This window comes from Nesoenas mayeri (genome assembly GCF_963082525.1).
Source record: "Nesoenas mayeri genome assembly, chromosome: 1".
Classification (NCBI taxonomy): Eukaryota; Metazoa; Chordata; class Aves; order Columbiformes; family Columbidae; genus Nesoenas; species Nesoenas mayeri.
In genome coordinates this window covers 213,544,200-213,565,528 of record NC_137541.1, presented here as the reverse complement: position 1 = coordinate 213,565,528, position 21,329 = coordinate 213,544,200, and the positions used below count along the sequence as shown (strand labels likewise).

General features: G+C 63.0%; 1 protein-coding gene across 1 annotated transcript; it reads left to right on the top strand.

Moving 5' to 3' along the window:
* Positions 1 to 5,412: 5,412 nt before the first annotated feature.
* Positions 5,413 to 20,971, top strand: LOC308037221 (sodium-dependent proline transporter-like; the record flags this gene model as incomplete). Its single annotated transcript, XM_080338833.1, has 15 exons — positions 5,413 to 5,478; positions 9,590 to 9,797; positions 14,651 to 14,782; positions 14,900 to 15,048; positions 15,200 to 15,249; positions 15,461 to 15,599; positions 16,006 to 16,140; positions 16,216 to 16,319; positions 16,477 to 16,601; positions 17,074 to 17,186; positions 17,546 to 17,680; positions 18,038 to 18,137; positions 19,348 to 19,466; positions 19,594 to 19,767; positions 20,825 to 20,971. The coding sequence occupies 15 exons, from the start codon at positions 5,413 to 5,415 to the stop codon at positions 20,969 to 20,971; spliced, it is 1,896 nt and encodes a 631-aa protein (XP_080194959.1).
* Positions 20,972 to 21,329: the final 358 nt, after the last annotated feature.

Here is a 21,329-nt window from a genome sequence, read left to right as displayed (position 1 = left end):
CCACCGTCCTCCCGTCTCCTCCCGGGAAGCACCACGCCGCCAGGGAAGACCGTGCCGCCTGCCCGCTTCCAAGATGGCGGCGCAGCCCGCCTTCCCGTGGCGGGACAGGAAAGGGCGGGCCGTGCCGGCGACCGGGCGCGGCGTACGGAGCCCGCGAAGGGACAAAACGCCCTCGTCCTGCCCTTAGCAGTATAACAACAACAATGGCAGTTATAATTGTAGTAAAGCGAGGTCCGGACAGAACATGTAACGCGATCTGACAAAGGAGAGGCGGCCCCGCAGGCCCCTCTCTGCCCTCACCCCGCACAGAATGGCGCTCCCCCTGTGCCCCGCATGGCGCCCAGCCCAGGCGCACGTCCCGCCACAAAGACCTTTTGGGGTCTCAGAAAGCCCATGGCCGCCCTTAGAACATCAGGACTGACGATGGTGATGGGAGGCAGCCTCCCCGTGTGCCTCAGGAGGGTGAGCCCCCTCCAACGCCCGCGAGCAGCCACCGCTGTCCCCGCAGCGGTTGCTCCTCGCAGCTGCGGGGGACACGTCTGTGTCCAAAAAACACCCAAAGCGCTGCTGAGGTTCACGCACATAATCCAGCCCGAAACATCGGGAGCTCCTCTGCAGGTCTTCAACAATTATCCGAAAGGAGGCTGAAACATGGAGGGTGTTGTTCTCCCCAAGAGCAGAGGAAACGGCCTCAAGTTGCGCCAGGGGAGGTTGAGGTTGGATGTGGGAACAATTTCTTCCCCAAAGGGCTGTGGGGCATTGAACAGGCTGCCCAGGGCAGTGCTGGAGTCACCAGCCCTGGAGGGCTGGACAGACGGACAGGAGGTTCTCAGGACATGGGGCAGGGACAGGGTAGGGAATGGTTGGACTCGATCCTGAGGGTTTCTTCAAACCAAAATGATTGTATGATTCTACGATTCTACGCTAACCTGCCCTGAATGCCTTGGAAACCAGCAGCCGTGAGACTGAAATGACATGATAATATCTGGCATTTATAGCTTACAGCATCTTTTCTGCACCGAGCCTGTGAAGTGCCTCTTCCCATGCCAGAAGCTCACCCGCCCGCAGCGGATGGTGCTGAGCTGCTCCGCACCGCACGGCCTCGACTCTGCGACTGGGAAACTCCACGTTTTGCACCCGGACGATATAATCATCCCATGTGCCCTTTGGCTGAGATGAGCCCCGTGGGACTCAGATCCCAAGAGCTTTGGTGGCACGGAGAGGCTGGAAGTGCAGTTATTTATGTCTTCTGGACGAACCACTGTCTCTTCCCACGTGAGGGCATTAATTCCGTTCAGACTCGGAGCAAAAATGGCCGTTAGTGTTTCCTCGGCTCCCAGGTTTGCTGTGAAGGTGCCCAGCACAGCGGCAGCTCAGCCTCATCCCGCTCAGCTTGAGCAAACCCGAACGGCTCCACCTCAATGGTGCGACACGGGGAACTTTGGGAACTGATCAGGAGCAGTGAACAAATTCAGGGTTGTTTCTCTATTTATTGGAAATAGGCCTACAGAAGGAAAAGCATGACGTTCTGATCCATTTGAAGCCTGAGCTGTGCGCTCGGATCTTTGCCCTCAAGTTCTACTTTGTGTTTTATCCGCTGTTTTTTGACAGAGCGGTGGTAGGTGGAGCAGTTGTTGCATTTGTCGAGGATGTGGCTGTATGTTGTGGGTTATAACAGCCTCCTCCCTGCAACGCGGCTGTGCCGACGTCGGAATGGCCAAGATAAACCAGCTCTAGCGCGGAGAGGTGAGTTTTGGGAGGAAACGTAGCAACGAAAACCAAACTTCCTGAGGCCACGCAACATTTCACCTCCACCCAGCTCCGAGGCAGCTGCGGCTGGAGCAAAACTTCTGCGCTCGCAGGTTCCTGTTGTTACTCGCTTGCTGTTTTCCATGGTGAAATTCCCTCTGGCTGAACAAGCTGCGAACTGTCTGAGCACATCCAGCACCTGCACAAGGGCGCTGAGCTTCTCCCAGCTGGGGAACACGCGCTGGGCTGGGACAGCACTCGGAACCGAGCCGAGGGTGCTTCAGTACTTTATATTGACGCAGTGCGAAGCCACAATACAAAGGGTCGGGTCCTGCCGTGGGTCGAGGGGACAGACACACCGAGGAAGTGCCACCACCGCACCGAGCTCTGCAGGGAGCCCAGCATGCCGGTCCATCTGCAGAGCTTTGCGTCTTATCTCACCCCGGAGCTGGCACACTGCGGTGTCCTCGTACCAAACCCTCTTCTGGACCAAAGGTCCAACCTGCCTTTCAGCAGGGACCAGAGTTCAGACGTTTATTCCAAAGCAGCCATTGGTGAGGATGGTGATTTATCCGACTATGTAGCTGGTACAGCTGTGCAAGCCTTGAGCTCACGTCTTCCCTTTGGAGGAGGGGGTTCAGACTTGTGCTCCCACCACACGGGGAGCCCCATCCCTGCCAGGTCCAGGGGTCACAGACCCACGGGATGGCTGGGGTTGAAGGGACCTCTGGAGATCATCCAGTCCAACCCACCTGCTGACGCAGGGTCACCCGGGGTGGGTCTCAGGATGGACACTCTCCAGTTCCCCCAGTGAGGATCTCCTGCTTTTCCCAGTCCTGCTGGCTAGCGCTGCATGGTGTAGGTCACAGTACATGTACGGTGCTGGCTGTCTTTGGTTTCTTACAGGATCCAGCCTGTGAGGAGAAAATACAGATGAAAGAGGCTAATCCTCCACCTCCTGCTGGTTTTTGTGCGTTGCAGCGCACTGTGCTGGCTTCCCAGCTCTGAGCCCCGGCCCGTCACTTGTCCTGAGCCAGCTGTGCACGAAGCTCCACCATAAATAAGACCAACAAAAATCACCCAAGATAAAATCACATTTCCCTCTTTTGTGTAGGATTACAGCCCAGAACCCTCTGCAGAAATGCTGATCGTTTGAAGAGGCTGCTTGGTTTTGATTGTCTCTTTTGCAGCTTTTCCCTCTTTCGGGTGGAATTACAGTGAATTCCTTGGCCCAGGAACATCTGTAGAAATGCTGCTCATTGACTTTGACTGTCTGTCCTGCAGGGTCTGGACTTGCCCTGCCCAGTATGCTCTGGTAGGTGGTGTGAGCTGATGGCGACCGCAGCCACTAAGCAGAATGGCTCTTCTTTGGTTGCCTCCCATGATGAGCTTCCTTTTTCCTCCTGACTTACATTTGATTGCAATGGCCCCACAAACACTTTGTACAGTCTTTTTGGGGGGGTCAGCAGCTTAGTGGATCACCAGACCATACAAGACCCATTCCCATCCTGCAAAAGTGTTCTGGGTTGAAAATATTGGTTCTGCTAAACCTGTGTTTGGAATGTGTCCCTGCCTCCCCTGTCCCGTCCCTGCTGTGATGGTGGGAGACGGTCCTGGTGCTAGGGGTGTTTCCTTCTTCTGAAGAACCTGGTCCAGGGTCAGGAGCAGCTGGCCCTGGGAACAGTGTAGGGAAAAGGGACCTGGGGTCCTGGGGACAGCAGGGTGACCATGAGCCAGCACTGGCCCTTGTGGCCAGGAAGCCAATGGGACCTGGGGTGGGTTAGAAGGGGGTGGTCAGTAGGTCAGAGAGGTTCTCCTGCCCCTCTGCTCTGCCCTGGGGAGACCACACCTGGAATCTTGTGTCCAGCTGTGGCCCCTCAGTTCCAGCAGGACAGGGAACTGCTGCAGAGAGTCCAGCGCAGCCACCAAGATGCTGCAGGGAGTGGAGCATCTCCCGTGTGAGGAAAGGCTGAGGGAGCTGGGGCTCTGGAGCTGGACAAGAGGACACTGAGGGGGGACTCATTGCTGGGGATCAAGATGGAAAGGGGCAGTGTCAGGAGGATGGAGCCAGGCTCTGCTGGTGACAACCAGGGACAGGACAAGGGGCAATGGGTGCAAACTGGAACACAGGAGGTTCCACTGGAAGAGGAGAAGCAACTTGTTGGGGTGAGGGTGTCAGAGCCTGGCCCAGGCTGCCCAGGGCGTTGTGGAGTCTCCTTCTGTGCAGACATTCCAACCCGCCTGGACACCTTCCTGTGTAACCTCAGCTGGGTGTTCCTGCTCCATGGGGGGATTGCACTGGATGAGCTTTCCAGGGCCCTTCAACCCCTGACATTCTGGGGTTCCATGACGGTAACAGCCAATGCGGCAGGGCCAGGGCAGCGGCCGTGACAAAAACGCACACAATGCTGAGAAACAGCCAAAGCTGGTGTGCAGCGGTGGATCAGGGATCCAACCCAACATCCCTGGAGGATGCGGAGGGGAGGAGGTGGGAATGCTAACGGGAGCAGATGACTCAGAGCCTGGCACGGCGGAGCAGTGGGAGCAGTGGGAGCAGTACTGCGTCTCGCATGGACGGATCGCGGTTTTAAGCCGAGCTCTTCCAGCAGCTGCTACTGCTGCTGCCGCTGAGCCCGTGCGAGGGCGGTGACAGCCCGTCTGCCAGAACACCCGCACCGCTGCTTCTGCTGCTGGTTTGGCTGCCCGGCTTTCACAGAATACAGAATAGTGTTGGTTGGAAAAGCCCCTCAAGATCAAGTCCAACCCCTCCCCAGCCCTGCCCCTGCACCATGTCCTGAGAACCTCCTGTCCGTCTGTCCAGCCCTCCAGGGCTGGTGACTCCAGCACTGCCCTGGGCAGCCTGTTCCAATGCCCCACAGCCCTTTGGGGAAGAAATTGTTCCCACATCCAACCTCAGCCTCCCCTGGTGCAACTTGAGGCCGTTTCCTCTTGTTTCCAGCAAAGGGGCCGGGAGAGCACAGACGTTAAGTGGGAAAACAGGATGACAATAAGGGGTATTTTGTGGGACGTGGCCACCACAGAAAACCTGGAAAGGGAGATGGAGCCATGGAAGCTGCTGCATCCTCCTGGACGCTGCTCAGTCGGGGGGCACAGCAGACCCCTCTGTGTCCCTTCGTACCACCCTCCCCTTCCTCATCTCCCTCTTCCTCATGCCTTCATCCCCGCTGCTCTGCAGTGCTGGGTGGGAGCCCAGCACCCTTGTCTGCCCCTTGCACAGCTCTGTAGCAGGATGGGGACCGGATGCCTTGGTGGTGCCACAGCCCCGGTGTCCCAGTGCCCGTGTGGCGGGAGCTGCGGCTGGAGCTGCACCGGGCTCAGCCACAGGTGCCATGGGAGCCCAGCACAGAACCACGTCCCAGCGGAGGGTTTGGTGCCACCCCAGCGCACACCCTGTGCCGAGCAACAGCTCCTGTGTCAGCTGTGTCCCCAGAACTCGCGCTGTGCGGGACCGCCACCTCTGCTCCCTCCTGGCTGCATAAGCAGGTGGGATCAGCAGCTTGCCGGGGGCTGTGGGCTCTAGGGGGGCTCACGGGGACCCCAGGGCAGCTGATTCCGTACCCTGGGTCCAGGTTCGGCCGGGGCGGAGCTGCACCTGGTGCAGGTGAGCACGTGTGCCCGTCCCTCCCTCCTGCCAAGCAGGAAATGCCGTGCACCGGGCACCTCGACACGCCAGGGCCCCCGGCCCCCAGCGCGCCCATGGAGCCCACGGTAGGAGCGGGGACGAGAGGGGACGTGTCTGCCCTGCCCTGCGCTGCCCTGTCCCGGCCGCAGGATCCCCGGGTGCTGGGGACCCCCCAGCGCTGGGGACCCCCCGGTGCAGGTCACCTCCACAGCCCCATTGCGGCTGGTCCTGCTGGGACCCCCCAGTGAGCCCTGGTTGTGGTGGGAGCAGCACTGGGATGCCGGATCCCACCGGGGCTTCCGCAGCATGTTGTCCCTCGGGCGCCCACGCGCCGAGGTGACAGCCAGACTTGGTTCCTCCTGCCGTCCCTCCACTGTGGGGTTTTCTCCGCCACTGTGGGGTTTTCTCCACCCCTGACACCCCCTTGCAGTTTGCCCCGTGGCTGCGGTTTGGTGGAGCTGCCGGGATTTCTCGGGGTGCACAAAGCGGCCGGAGCGCGGTGTCCCCTTGGGCACGGGATGGGTCTCCTACCACCCAGGGGGCTCTGGGGGGCTGTGCCTGGTGCCGTCGGGTCCTCTCCGGGAAAGGGGGGGCTGATGCTTTTCAGAGGTCAGAACGTCTCTGCGAAGGGCAGAGGGACCCACCGCTCACTGACGGCTCGTCCCGCAGGTCACTGCGGGGCAGTGGGGTGACCAGGGGCACATTCCCTGCTGGGGAACAGGGAATCAAGGAGGGGGTCACAGCTCCCAGGTAACCCCAGTGTGGGGCACACGGACTGTGGAGAGATGGGGGTGCCGCTGCCGTCTGGGCTGGGGGGGCTGTGGTCCTGCTGAGGTGCAGGACGTGTGGACACAGGCCAGGGTCACAGTGACAGCGCTGGGCGCTCTGGGGTGACACTGGCTGGGTTGCAGCACCTGTGTCCCCATGAGGAGCAAGGAGAGAGCGGCGAGGCCGAAGGCTGCCCAGCGCTGCTCCTCCTCACCTGCATCCCCCTTTCCTCCCCCAGCCCCTGGTCAGGTTTGCAGCGGTTGGGGTGGGGGCAGCAGGTCCTGCCGCGCCAGACGGGCTCGTCCGGGAATTTCCCTCCCCTGCTGCCAGGGCTGTAAAGCCTGATTGGAAACGGGTGGGGTGATAACGGCAATAATTGCCCCATGGCGGGACGTTGTGGGTGTGCGAGCAAAACAGCTCCATGGGAGAAGGGCAAAAGTAGCGTTCTGGCCAGGAGTTTTGTCCTGGAGACCCTGGGCTGTCCTGTGGCACCTTTCGTGTTCGCCCTGGTAGTGTTTTAACTCCTGTCCATCCCCACTGACCTCCCCAGGGAAGGTGCTGCGCATATCCAGGCTTAGAAGGGGCCGATGAGAAAGATGGGGACAGACTTTTGAGCAGGGCCTGTTGTGACAGGACAAGGGGTGATGGGTTAAACTAAAGGAGGGAGATTGAGGCTGGATATAAGGAATTGTTGCCCTGAGGGTGGTGAGAGCCTGGCCCAGGTTGGGCAGAGAGGTGGTGGATGAACCATCCCTGAGACATCCCAGGCCAGGCTGGACGGGCTCTGAGCAACCTGAGCTGGTGAAGATGTCCCTGCTCATGGCGGGGGGAAATGGGAAGGTCCTTCAACTCAAATCATTCTGTGATTCATCACCTCCTGTGCTCAAAGCAGCAGGAGGTGGGTGGTCCAGCCCCTTGTAAGCGGTTTTATACAACCACCTTTCTATTGCTCTGGGCAACGGGAGACGAGGACACGAGCAGGGCAAGCCCGGGAGGTGTGGGGACAGCAGGTGCTACTGGGGCACAGGGCACCCGTGTCACAGCTTGGTGGGATCAGCAGGACTTGCTGGGTCAGGCCTGTCCCCGCTGTTCCTGCAAACCCCCCAGGCAGCTCTGCGCTGCTGTCCCAGCCGGGGCTGGGAGGACAGGCAGCTGGGACACTGTGCCAGGGGCCAGGAGTGTCCCCGCGGCCGATGGCACCGTTAATCTGCACCCGAGTTCGGGAAACCGGGAGCTGACGCTGCGGGGAGTCTCACCCTGGTTTGACACGGGTCAAACCCGATCCCCGCGGATCGGCTGCTGGGGGGACCTGCACCCGGGGACTTTGTGCAGACACCTCGGTGTCCCGTGGTGCGTGTGGCCAAGGTGCTGTCACCTCTGAACAGCCCCAAAATGCCCATGTCGGGGGACCCTGAGGCACGAGGCGCGTGTCCTGCGAGCGGCTCTGCTGCCCGCGGCGCTGGGAATAAGGGATGAGGACGGGGAATGCGCTGGGTTTCGGGGTTTCCGCAGCCTCTGGAGAGCGCAGAGGTGCAGGAGCATCTCTCCTGGTTTGGCCGGGGTTTGCAGGTTGGCAGATCGCTCTCCCCATGACCCACGCTGTTGTCGAGGGAGGGGTGGTAGCTGAGGAAAAGGATGCTCTGCAGGATGAATAAATGCTGGATCAGCCCCCTCAAACCTGGGGAGAGATACTGCAGCACGGAGGCGGTTTTAAATGAATTCCAAACTGGAGCCTTTTCCCAAACAAACCTCAGTCTGCGGTGGGAGCGAAGCCTGGGCTGGCGCTGGGCCTGAGCTCGGGCCTGAGCTCAGCGGCTCCTCTGGCTTTGTGCTCCGTGAATCACGGCGCTGCCGCAGGGCTGAGCCCCGTCCCCGCGCCCGCGCGGCGCTTCTCCCGCCGCGGGGAAACTGAGGCACACAGCGCCGCGCTCCTGCGGCCCCGTGCCCTGCGGGCTGTGCGGGCCGGGCTCGCAACAACCGTTTGCGGCTCTTGGGACACCGATACTGAAAGGAATTGCTCACGCAACAACAAGGACCGTCATGCCGTGGGAGCCTCTGGCCAGGGCTGCGTCCTTGCGGGTCCCCGCGGTGCTGGTGGCCGAGCCCGGGAGCCGAGCAGCGGCCCCGCGGCCCCTCGTTAGCAGGGCCTGTTGTGACAGGACAAGGGGTGATGGGTTAAACTAAAGGAGGGAGATTGAGGCTGGATATAAGGAATTGTTGCCCTGAGGGTGGTGAGAGCCTGGCCCAGGTTGGCCAGAGAGGTGGTGGCTGAACCATCCCTGAGACATCCCAGGCCAGGCTGGACGGGCTCTGAGCAACCTGAGCTGTGAAGATGTCCCTGTTATGGCAGGGGTAGGATTAGATGATCTTTGAATGTCCCTCCAACCCAAACCATCTGTGATTCTGTGATTCTCTGAGCCCTTGGCTCCCGCTGGATAATAACAAATGAGGCACAATGTCCCTGTCCCATCTGTCCCCACCGTGCACATCCCCCTTCAGCAGATATGTCTGCGTGTCAGGGTGCAGGGGCTGGGGCTGGTGAGAGGCGTGAGTCCCCCTACCCTGCTGCTGTCCCCTTTAGTGGTCCCAATGGGCCACATGGCACCAGGTGTCCCCTTGCCAGGCCGGGCACAGCCCTTGCTCACAGGTCCCCTGGCCATGCAGGGGGAAGACCCTGGTGAAGGTGGGAGCTGGAAGTCACCCCCCTGGCCTTGGAGATGCTGGGCAGGAGGGGTCTGATGAGCACACACTGTCTGCAACTGCCCGAAAGGAGCTTGGAGCCAGGGGGGTCGGGCTCTGCTCCCCAGGAACAAGCGCCAGGAGCAGAGGAAACGGCCTCAAGTTGCCCAGGGGAGGTTGAGGTTGGATGTGGGAACAATTTCTTCCCCAAAGGGCTGTGGGGCATTGGAACAGGCTGCCCAGGGCAGTGCTGGAGTCACCAGCCCTGGAGGGCTGGACAGACGGACAGGAGGTTCTCAGGACATGGGGCAGTGCCGGGGGTGGGTTATGGTGGACTCGGTGAGCCTGAGGGTCAATTCCAACCAAAATAATTCTATGATCTGGTGATTCTATAAGCAGTGGGGAGCACCCCTGCACCCCCTCATCTCCACACAGGGCTGGGCGCTGGGATGCTGATCCAGACCGTCCCTGTGCGCAGACAGTCCTTGGGCGCACGGAAGAGCAGAGGTGGAAACTCCCACACCATGGGGGATCTGCGGGGTCAAACCTGCCCAGAGCGCTGGGACACGGAGCTCTAGACCAGCCCAAGCTCAGGCCGCCATGGGCTCCCCTGGTTTCAGGGAGACCCCAGAACCGCTTGGAGGACCAGGGGGTTTTTCATGGGGACTTGGCGGTGCCCGGCCCTGCCGAGGAGCCGTGGGAGTCTGCAGCTCTGACCAGCCCGTCCTGACGCCTCGCTCCCCTCCGCAGGTCAACATCTTCCAGACGGAGGGTCCCACCACCGACCCCACCAACCAGCCCTGGCCGGGACCCCCGGCCCAGCCCGAGACCCCGGCCCCCAGCGCACCCCGGGAGACCTGGGCTGGCAAATACGACTTCCTGCTGTCCTGCCTGGGCTACTGCGTGGGGCTGGGCAACGTCTGGCGCTTCCCCTACCTGTGCTACCGCAACGGAGGAGGTGGGGGCACAACGGGGGCACACGCAGCCTTTCCCTTTCCCTTTCCCTTTCCCTTTCCCTTTCCCTTTCCCTTTCCCTTTCCCTTTCCCTTTCCCTTTCCCTTCCCCTTCCCCTTCCCCTTCCCCTTCCCCTTCCCCTTCGTTCCCTTTCCCTCCCTTCTCCTGGATGGAGAGCAGGAGGATGGGAAGGGACAGCAGGACAGTGCAGGGGACAGAAAACATGGGCATTTCAGGGGTTTGGGGACTTGTGTTGCTCACCTGGGTCTTGTGTTGCACCGTGAATCCTGGGGTCAGTTTTGGGCCCCTCACGCCAAGAAAGCCCTTGGGGTGCTGGAGCGAGTGGAGAGAAGGGAACGGAGCTGGTGAGGGGCTGGAGCACAATGTGATGGAGACTGTGGGACCTGGGGGTTCAGCTGGAGAACAGGAGCTGAGGGGAGACCTTCTGATCTCTGAACTGCCTGAAAGGAGCTTGGAGCCAGGGGGGTCGGGCTCTGCTCCCCAGGAACAAGCGCCAGGAGCAGAGGAAACGGCCTCAAGTTGCGCCAGGGGAGGGTGAGGTTGGATGTGGGAACAATTTCTTCCCCAAAGGGCTGTGGGGCATTGGAACAGGCTGCCCAGGGCAGTGCTGGAGTCACCATCCCTGGAGGGCTGGACAGACAGACAGGAGGTTCTCAGGGACATGGGGCAGGGACAGGGGTGGGAGAACGGTTGGACTCAATGATCTTGAGGGGCTTTTCCAACCAAAATGATTCTATGGACAGCAGCATTCGAATCTGCTGTGAGGACACTTGAGGAGTTCACAGCACCTCCCCATGTCTGTGCCAGGGAAGTTCTGCTCCTGCTGCGGCCGCCCAGTGCAGCCGAGTGACGCAGCAGCTCTGGAGTGAGCCCTGAGCACCACCCTGCCCGGTCTGGGTGAAGAAGAGCTGCCGCCATGCAGAGCCCCCTGCACAGCATCCCTGCCCCCCGAGAAGCAGGATTTGGCCAGAGAGGCGGTGACCCCCAGCAGCTCTGCCAGATGGCGCAGCTGGGACCACTGGGTGCTGTGCTGCTGGGAGGTTTGTGCATCGCGCACAGAGGTGCCGGCTGTGAACAGCCCAATTCAGCCGGGCAGGAGCGCCCGGGACGTCGGCCAAGCGGGGGCAATGACCTGCGGCAGCTCTGGGGCAGGACAAGGGGCAGGACAAAGGGCAGGCGGCTCCGCACGTCCTGGTGCCAACACCCCAGGGTGCAGCGCGTGTCCTGGGGCCGTGGGACGGGAAAATCCCCCCAAGGGTCGTTCCTGAGCCCCTCACTGCTCCTGCTGCCCCGGTGGAGTCTCCTCTTGCACAGCTGGAGGGACCACCTGGAGTCACAGAGGTTTGGTTGAGGGACCTTCCCAGCTCCCCAGTGCCCCCCTGCCATGGCAGGGACATCGTCACAGCTCAGGGTGCTCAGAGCCCGTCCAGCCTGGCCTGGGATGTCTCAGGGATGGTTCAGCCACCACCTCTCTGGCCAACCTGGGCCAGGCTCTCACCACCCTCAGGGCCACAATTTCTCCCTCATGTCTGGCCTCCCCGCTCCTGGCCGGCCCTGCCAGCTGTGCTGTGCCCTGACCCCCCTTTTCCTCACCAGAAATCACCTCCACCTGCCCCGGCTGCTGCCCTGGGCTCCCCGGTGCTCCATGGGCTGCAGGGACCCCAGCCCCACCACCTGCCTTCCCTGCAGCTGTCTGCAGGGTTTTATTGCACCGGTTCTCTACATTCCTTCCAGTCCACCCAGTTAAACTGGTGATCTCTCCTTTGCCCCACGGCTGCTCCTTAAATCCCTCTAACTGAACTCATCTGCCGATGGGCTGCGCCACGTGTCGGGTGTGCCCGTCTGGTGGCAGCAGCACCCGAGCACGGGACACAGGACTGTGGGACCCCAACCAGTGCCCCACAGTCCCCCAAAACTGTGCCACGCACCTGGCTGTCCCCAGCCCCACGGTGTCCTGCTGAGCTGGTGCCAGCAGAGGCGTCTTAGAGTCACAGAGTCATTTCGGGTTGGAAAAGCCCCTCAGGACCATCGAATCCAACCATAACCCAGCCCTGGCACTGCCCCGTGTCCTGAGCCCGCACTGAGGTGGCTGAGCCCTCACTGGGGCTGGGGCGGCCGCGGATCCCCAGGGAAGCGTCTCCTCCATCCTACAGGGTGCAGAGCGAGAGCTGGTGGCAGCACCAACACTGGGGATGGGGACAAAGGGGACGGAGACACGGCTGCTCAGTGGGAGCTGGAGCAGCTGCCACCCGGTGCCCTGGGGACAGGGCTGTGCTGCGGGAGCCTTGAGCCTGTGTCGCCCCGCAGTGACAGGCGTGCTCGCCACTGGATGTCACTGCTGCCCATGGTCTCCCCCCGGGCACCCATGGGGACAGGGACACGATCCTTGCCACTCTCTGGCAGTGTCAGCCAAAGGGACTTTTGGCCAGCAAGAGAAATGGGGGTTCAGGGGGAGCTGCCGCCCCTGACGCCCCATCCAAAGGGATGGGGGAATGGCGGTGTGGGGGCGTTTGTCCCAAAGCCGTGGAGCTGAGGCGGTTGGAGGGTTGTGCTCAGAACACCCCTGCAGTACCAGCGCCAGGGGACACGTTGTCCCCGCAGCAAAGCAGCCTGAGCCATCGTGTCCCAGTGTCACAGGATGCTGAGGGATGCTGAGGAATGCTGAGGAGTGAGAGATGCTGAAGGATGAGGGATGCTGAGGGATGAGGGATGCTGAGGGATGAAGGATGCTGGGGGATGCTGAGGGATGAAGGATGCTGAGGGATGCTGAGGGATGAGGGATGCTGAGGGATGAAGGATGCTGAGGGATGCTGAGGGATGAGGGATGCTGAAGGATGAGGGATGCTGAGGGATGAGGGATGCTGAGGGATGAAGGATGCCAAGGAATGCTGAGGGATGAGGGATGCTGAGGGATGCTGAGGGATGAGGGATGCTGAAGGATGAGGAATGCTGAGGGATGAAGGATGCTGAGGGATGAGGGATGCTGAAGGATGAGGGATGCTGAGGGATGAGGGATGCTGAGGGATGAAGGATGCTGAGGGATGCTGAGGGATGAAGGATGCTGGGGGATGCTGAGGGATGAGGGATGCTGAAGGATGAGGGATGCTGAGGGATGAAGGATGCTGAGGGATGAGGGATGAGGGATGCTGAGGAATGCTGAGGGATGAAGGATGCCGAGGGATGCTGAGGGATGAGGGCCACATCGGTCCCCTGGCCCCACAGACATTGTCCCCACTCACTCAGCCTCCCCCAGCAGCCGAGCAGGAGTCCCCGATGTCCCCACCGTGGTCCCCTCGTCCCCATCGTGGTCCCCGATGTCCCCACCGTGGTCCCCTCGTCCCCAGGCTGAGCCCCACGGAGCCTCTGCCAGAGCTGCTGCCCCGCAGTGTGCACAGATGTGCAGGCACCCTCCCCCCAGCGCTGCGCTAACGAGCGCCCAGCTAACGAGCAGCCGGCCCCATGTCTGGTCTGCGGGTCTGAATCCGACATCGCGGCTGGGAGCTGCTCCGCTGCAGGGAACGGTGACGGGAGACGATGGGCTTGGGCGGCAGCCGCTGCACCTGGGAAATGCCGGTTTCTTCCCTGGAAAGTGTCCTTTTCCAGCACAGATTTTGCCTGGCCGAGGCTGCGAGGAGCAGGATTTCCTCTGCAGAGAAGGCAGTTGGTGAAGGTGGAAGAGAGCGTATCGACCAACAAAACACTGGGATCTGCTACGGGCACGTCCCGGGCTCTGGGCATCCCAAGGCTCTGAGCATCCCAAGGCTCTGAGTGTCTGGCAGCACTGAGAATCCCTCACCCCAAAGCATCCTTCATCCCTCATCATCCTTCATCCCTCATCATCCTTCATCCCTCATCATCCTTCATCCCTCAGCATCCCTCAGCATCCTTCATCCCTCAGCATCCCTCAGCATCCCTCATCCCTCAGCATCCCTCAGCATCCTTGATCCCTCAGCATCCCTTATCCCTCAGCATCCTTCAGCATCCCTCATCCCTCAGCATCCCCCAGCATCCTTCATCCCTCAGCATCCCCCATACCTCAGCATCCCTCATCCTTCAGCATCTCTCACCCCTCAGCATTCCTCAGCATCCTTCATCCCTCAGCATCCCTGATCCCTCAGCATCCCTCAGCATCCTTCATCCCTCAGCATCCCTCAGCATCCCTCATCCCTCATCCCTCAGCATCCTTCAGCATCCTTCATCCCTCAGCATCCCCCAGCATCCTTCATCCCTCAGCATCCCTCAGCATCCCTCATCCCTCAGCATCCCTCATCCCTCATCCCTCAGCATCCCCCAGCATCCTTCATCCCTCAGCATCCCTCATCCCTCAATATCGCTGCAGCACCCCAGTGCTGCTCCCACCACCCACCCCAACCAGGGCCAGCGGGTTCCCCGCGGCTCCCCGCTCAGGCCCCACTGTGAGTCCCCTGAGGAACTCGTGAGGAGCAGAGGAAACGGCCTCAGGTTGCGCCAGAGGAGGTTGAGGTTGGATGTGGGAACAATTTCTTCCCCAAAGGGCTGTGGGGCATTGAACAGGCTGCCCAGGGCAGTGCTGGAGTCACCAGCCCTGGAGGGCTGGACAGACGGACAGGAGGTTCTCAGGACATGGGGCACTGGTGGACTTGGCAGTGCTGGGTTAATGGTTGGATTAGATGACCGCAAAGGTCTTTTCCAATTGAAACACTTCACTAATTGACTTGTCTGCTGGGGATGCCTCTGGGATGGAGACCTTGCCCTGCCGTGTCCCACCCAGACACATCCCCCACCGCAAGGCCAAACCACACACGTCTGTCCATGGCGCCGTCCGTCCCCTGACGTGCTGTCCCTCTGTTCTCCAAGGTGTGTTCCTCATCCCCTACTTCACCATGCTGCTGGTGGTGGGGCTGCCGCTCTTCCTGATGGAGCTGAGCCTGGGCCAGTACGGGGCCGCGGGGCCCGTCACCGTCTGGAAGTGCTGCCCGCTCCTGAGAGGTGGGACCAGGGGCTCCTTTCCTTCCCACCCCACGTCCACCGGGACCCTGAGACCACCCCACCACCCCCTGGGCCAGTGCTGGGGCTCCGCGGGGTGTCACCCCTCTCCCGGTGCAGGTGTTGGCGTGGCCATGCTGATCGTGTCCTCCCTGGTGTCCCTCTACTACAACGTCATCATCGCTTGGGCTTTCTACTACCTGGGCTCCTCCTTCCAGAGCCCCCTGCCCTGGTCCTGCAACGCCCCCAGCTACAGGGACCACTGCCAGGTCGGCGTCCCGGGATGGCGGCACCGTGGGGTCTGTGCCCACGTGGGGCTGGACCGTGGGGGTGGTTTCTGCAGGGGGGCTGCAGCGGGAGGGCGGGGGGGACACTGGGGACGGTGGCGGTGACAGTGACCCGCTGGGCCGTGTGTTGCAGAACGCGTCGGCGAGCGCCGGCTGGGTCAGCGCCAGCGAGCTTTTCTGGAAGTGAGTCCCTGCACGGCGGCATCGACCTGTGTCCCCAACCCGTGTCCCCTGCCCGCGTCTGGGGGTCACCTCCGCGGGTCCCGGGGGCTGGCCCCCCGGGCAGCGCTCAGTGACACCGGCGGCTTTGTGAAGAGCGCAGGGATGGCTGAGGACACCGCGGAGGTGACGAGGGCACCTCGTGTCCCCATCCCACCGCCCCATGTCCCCGCAGGGATCGGGTGCTGGGGGTGACACACAGCTCCGGCCTGGGGGACCCCGGCCCCGTGCGCTGGCCCCTCGCCCTGTGCCTGCTGGCGGCCTGGACCCTCCTCTTCCTCTGCCTGCTGAAGGGCATCCGCAGCTCGGGCAAGGTACGGGGGCTACACAGGGTGCGGGGGGTACACAGGGTGTGGGGGGTATGCGGGGTGCGGGGGGTACACGGGGTGCTGGGGGTAGACGGGGTGCGAGGGGTACGCGGGGTGTGGGGGTACGTGGGGTGCGGGGGGTACGCGGGGTGCGGGGAGTACACGGGGTGTGGGGGCTACACAGGGTGTGGGGGCTACGTGGGGTGCGGGGAGTATGCGGGGTGTGGGGGGTACACAGGATGCGAGGGGTACACGGGGTGCGGGGGGTACGCGGGGTGCGGGGGGTACGCGGGGTGCGGGGGTATGCGGGGTGTGGGGGGTACACAGGGTGTGAGGGGTACGCGGGGTGCGGGGGGTATGCGGGGGTGGCGGTGCCGGTGGAGCGGGGCCGAACCAGCCGTGCCCCGCGCAGGTCGTTTACTTCACCGCCACCTTCCCCTACCTCGTCATCCTCATCCTCATGGTCCGGGGGGCCACGCTGGACGGCTCCCTCGACGGCGTGCGCTTCTACCTGTCCTCAGACTGGAGCCGGCTGCAGAGCGCACAGGTAACCTGGGGGGTCCCTGGGGGCAGTGTGACCCCCAGCCCAGCATCCTGCAGCCCCCGGTGCGTCCTCTCCCAGGTGTGGAGCGACGCGGCATCGCAGATCTTCTACTCCCTGGGCATCGGCTTCGGGGGGCTGCTCTCCATGGCCTCCTACAACAGGTTTGACAACAACGTCATCCGGTGAGCATGGGGGACGCGGGGGACACAGGGGACTTGGGGGGCATAGGGACTCAGGCTGTTGGGCACACATGGGGAGGGCTGAGCCCCACGGCCCATGGGGACGCCCCCATCCCCATCCTCACCTCATGAGCGTGGGGCTGGGACCCCCTCCTGCCAGGGACACCTTGGTCATCACCATTGGGAACTGCTGTACCAGCTTCTTCGCCGGCTTCGCCATCTTCTCGGTGCTGGGGCACATGGCCTGGAAGAGACAGATCCCCGTGGGCAGCGTTGTGGATTCAGGTGGGGGCTCGGGGACGGGGACCCGTGCTGGGCTGTGCCTGGGGACACCCCGGTGCCCTGTGCCGGGACAGGGACACGGGGCTGAGCTCACATCCAGCTGCGCTTGGCCCGTCTCACCATGACGTGTCCTTTCACGCTTCTGCAACTGCCTGAAAGGAGCTTGGAGCCAGGGGGGTCGGGCTCTGCTCCCCAGGAACAAGCGCCAGGAGCAGAGGAAACGGCCTCAAGTTGCGCCAGGGGAGGTTGAGGTTGGATGTGGGAACAATTTCTTCCCCAAAGGGCTGTGTGGCATTGGAACAGGCTGCCCAGGGCAGTGCTGGAGTCACCATCCCTGGAGGGCTGGACAGACGGACATGAGGTTCTCAGGACATGGGGCAGTGCCGGGGTGGGTTATGGGTGGACTCCATGATCTCGAGGGGCTCTTCCAACCCGAATGATCCTGTGGTTTGGTGGTTCCCTCCATCTCCCGCAGGCCCCGGGCTGGCGTTCGTGGCGTACCCCGAAGCCCTGTCCCTGCTGCCCGGCTCCCCGTTCTGGTCCATCCTCTTCTTCCTGATGCTGATCACCCTCGGAGTGGACACTTTGGTGATTGTCACCTCGGGCAGCCCCATGTCCTGCCCTGTGCCTTAGGGTGCCTTAGGGTGCCTTAGGGTGCCTTAGGGTGCCAGGTACCCCCGTCTTGGGCGTGCAGCTGGCACGGCGTGCCTGGGCTGGGAGGATGAGGATGGCGCTGGGGTGGGGGCTGCACAGCCCCGCACGTGTGGGGTGCACCCGAGGACATGGCGCTGGGATGCAGCCACGTCCCAGCGGCACCGGTTGGGGTTTGCCCAGGTGTCCCAGGGTGGGGATGCCCGTGGGGACAGTGTCCTGCACAGTCCCCTCTGTGGCACCATCCTGAGGGCGGCAGGACCGGGACCAACCCCACTGACGTCCCTGTCCCGCAGTTCGGGAACATCGAGGCCATCACCACAGCTGTCCTGGACGAGTTCCCTGCCCTGCACAGCTGGAGGAGGAAGACGGCGCTGCTGGGCGTCCTCTGCGTCTCCTTCTTCCTGCTGGGGCTCCTGCTGGTCACCCAGGTCCGGGGTCGCTGCGCCCAGCGGCACCCGGAACACTCGGGGAGGTGACGGGGGAGGACGGGGACCAGGACTGGCCCCTCTGCCCTGCAGCCCAGAACAGGCTGCCCAGGGCAGTGCTGGAGTCGCCATCCTGGACGGGTTGGACAGACGGACATGAGGTTCTCAGGACATGGGGCAGTGCCGGGGCTGGGTTATGGTTGGACTCCATGAGCTTGAGGGGCTTTTCCAACCACAACGATTCCGTGATCCTTCAGCTGGGAGGACGGGAGGGCTGTTCCCGGCCCTGGTGTCATTGCCGGCCATGGCGTGGGGCGTCCTGCACCCCGCCGCGCTCACCCTGTCCCCCCCACCTCGCAGGGCGGCATCTTCTGGTTCACCCTCATTGACACCTACAGCACGGGCTTCGGGCTGGTCGTGGTCGCCCTCTTCATGTGCCTGGGCATCGCCTTCTGCTACGGTGAGCGGGCGAGACACGGGTTCCTGCCGCACCGCCAGGGCTCAGCATCCCGGGGCTCCCAGGGCTCAGCATCCCGGGGCTCCCAGGGCTCAGCGTCCCGGGGCTCCCAGGGCTCAGCATCCCCAGGCTCCCAGGGCTCAGCATCCCGGGGCTCACGGCAAACGGTGGTTCTGTGGGTGCACGGGCAGCTGTGCGCAGCCTGGAGCCAGGGTGGGCAGGATGTTACCCGTGTCCTGCCGCCCCACGCAGCTCAGTCCCGTGGGGAGATGCTGCAATGTGGGTGCAGTTTAACCCGTGCTAGAGGGATGTGGTTCCACCCGCTGGAGCATCTTTGTGTGAGGAGACACTGAGAGAGCTGGGGCTGCTGAGCTGGAGAAGAGAAGCTGAGAGGGATGTGCTCAATGATCAATATGTCAGGGTGGGTGTCAGAGGATGGACCAGACTCTGCTCAGTGGTGCCCAGCGCCAGGTGAGGGGCAACGGGAACAGATTGAAACACAGGAGGCTCCATGTGAACATGAGCAGAACCGTGTGTGCTGGGAGGTGCCGGAGCCGGGCCCAGGCTGCCCAGAGCGGCTGTGGAGTCTCCTGCTCTGAGACATTCAGACCTGCCTGGGATCCTGTGTGATCTGCTCTGTGACCCTGCGTGATCTGCTCTGTGACCCTGCGAGAGCAGGTTGGACTGGGGGATCTACGGAGGGCACAACCAGCCCAAGATGCTGGGATTCTGTGGATGATGTTCAGCACCCAGCACTGCTGAGGGAGCTGGGGCTCTGGAGCTGGACAAGAGGACACGGAGGGGGGACTCATTGCTGGGGATCAAGATGGAAAGGGGCAGTGTCAGGAGGATGGAGCCAGGCTCTGCTGGTGACAACCAGGGACAGGACAAGGGGCAATGGGTGCAAACTGGAACACAGGAGGTTCCACTGAAAGAGGAGAAGCAACTTGTTGGGGTGAGGGTGTCAGAGCCTGGCCCAGGCTGCCCAGGGGGTTGTGGAGTCTCCTTCTGTGCAGACATTCCAACCCGCCTGGACACCTTCCTGTGTAACCTCAGCTGGGTGTTCCTGCTCCATGGGGGGATTGCACTGGATGGGCTTTCCAGGCCCTTCAACCCCTCACGTTATTCTGGGCTCCATGATCTCTGCTCTCGGTCCAGCTCAGCCCCGCACGGGGTGTCCCGGGTGCTGTGACCGCTCCCTCGGCTCCCGCAGGTGTGGACCAATTCTGCCGGGACATCGTGGACATGATCTGCCGGTGCCCGCCCTGGTGCAGCCGCTTGCTGGGCTACTTCAAGCTGTGCTGGATCTTCTTCACGCCGTGTCTGCTGCTGGTGAGCACCGGGCACCGTGGGGCTGGGATGGCCGGGGTGCCCCTGGGGTCCCCATGCCACCCGTCCTGGCCCTTTCCCCGGCCAGGCGGTGCCGCAGCGTCACACGGCTCCCGCGCTCTGCCGGCAGTTCACGCTCATCTACACCTTCCTGGACATGTACAGCAAACCCCTGCGCTACGGCTCCTACAAGTTCCCCGCCTGGGGCACCAGCCTGGGCGTCTGCATGGGCGTCCTCCCCTGCCTGCAGATCCCGCTCGGCGCCGCGCTGGCGCTGGGCCGCGAGTCGGGGACGCTGAGTGACGTGAGTGTGCCAGGGGACGGGATGGGACGGGATGGGATGGGATGGGATGGGATGGGATGGGATGGGACAGTGATGGGGATGGGACAGGGATGGGACAGGGATGGGTATGGTGTAGGGGATGGGGACAGGGCTGGGATGGGGATGGGGACGAGGACGGGGATGGGGATGGGGACGAGGATGGGGATGGGGATGGGGATGGGACAGGGATGGTATAGGGATGGGGATGGGGATGGGGATGGGGATGGGATGGGGATGGGGATGGGGACAGGGATGGGGATGGGGACAGGGATGGGATGGGGACGGGGATGGGATGAGCATGGGGACAGGAATGGGGATGAGGACAGGGATGGGATGGGGATGGGGATGGGGACAGGGATGGGGTTGGGGACAGGGATGGGGTTGAGGACAGGGATGGGACAGGGATGGCACGGGGATGGTGTTGAAGATGGGACAGGGATGGTACAGGGATGGGGACATGGATGGGGACAGGGATAGGATGGGGATGGAGACAGGGATGGGGACAGGGATAGGATGGGGATGGAGACAGGGACAGGCATGGGGACAGGGAGGTGGATGGGACAAGGATGGGACAGGAATGAGGACAGGGTTGGGACAGGGATGGGATGGGGATGGGGATGGGGACAGGGATGGGACAGGGATGGGATGGGGATGGGGATGGGGACAGGGATGGGGACAGGGTTGGGACAGGGATGGGATGGGATGGGATGGGGACAGGGATGGGGACAGGGTTGGGACAGGGATGGGATGGGATGGGGATGGGGACAGGGATGAGGACAGGGATGGGACAGGGATGAGATGGGGATGGGGACAGGGATGGGACAGGGGTGGGGAGGGCGCAGAGCAAGGGCTGCCCCAGCGCTGGGGCCGGGGCAGGAGGGAGCAGTGACAGAGTTGGGGTGACACCGACCCTTCCCAGGAGAGTCAAAGGGCCGGGTGTGGTGGGGTCTGAGCCCCCCGGCCCCCTGGCCCTGCTGCCACCCGCAGTGGTGACGCTGGGGGCCTCGGGGCAGCCCCTGCTCACCCTCGCCCACCCCAGCGCTTCCGGAAAGCCACCCAGCCCCTGCGCGCCTGGGGAACGGGCACCGCGCGGGACGCGGCCGGGGACGCCATCGACGTGCCGTTCACCATCACCCTGACCGGCAGCGACTTCACCGCGCCGCCCCCCGCCGGCACCGAGGCCTGATGGCAGCCCGGCATCGCCCCACGGCTTGTCCAGAGCCCCCGGGAAACAGGCCCGGCTGGCGATGGGGACACCCGCCCCAGGGCTGCCCGCGGCGCTGGCACCGGCACCGGCACCCAGCCCAGCGATGGCAACTGCCGATACCAGCGCGTGTTCTAGTTCCTTGTGCTGGAGCCGCTCTGCCCTCTCCCGGGGGGCTCTGAGCAGGCCCGGCTGCCTGGGCAGCCGCTTGGGGACGGCCACGCGTGTCCCCGTCCCCGACCCCGCCGCGGGCAGGGCTGGAGCCCATTGCGCTGCTCCCGGGGCTCGTCCCGGTCCGACCGCTGCGGACTCGCCCGTGGGCTCCGCGGGGCGGCTGCTC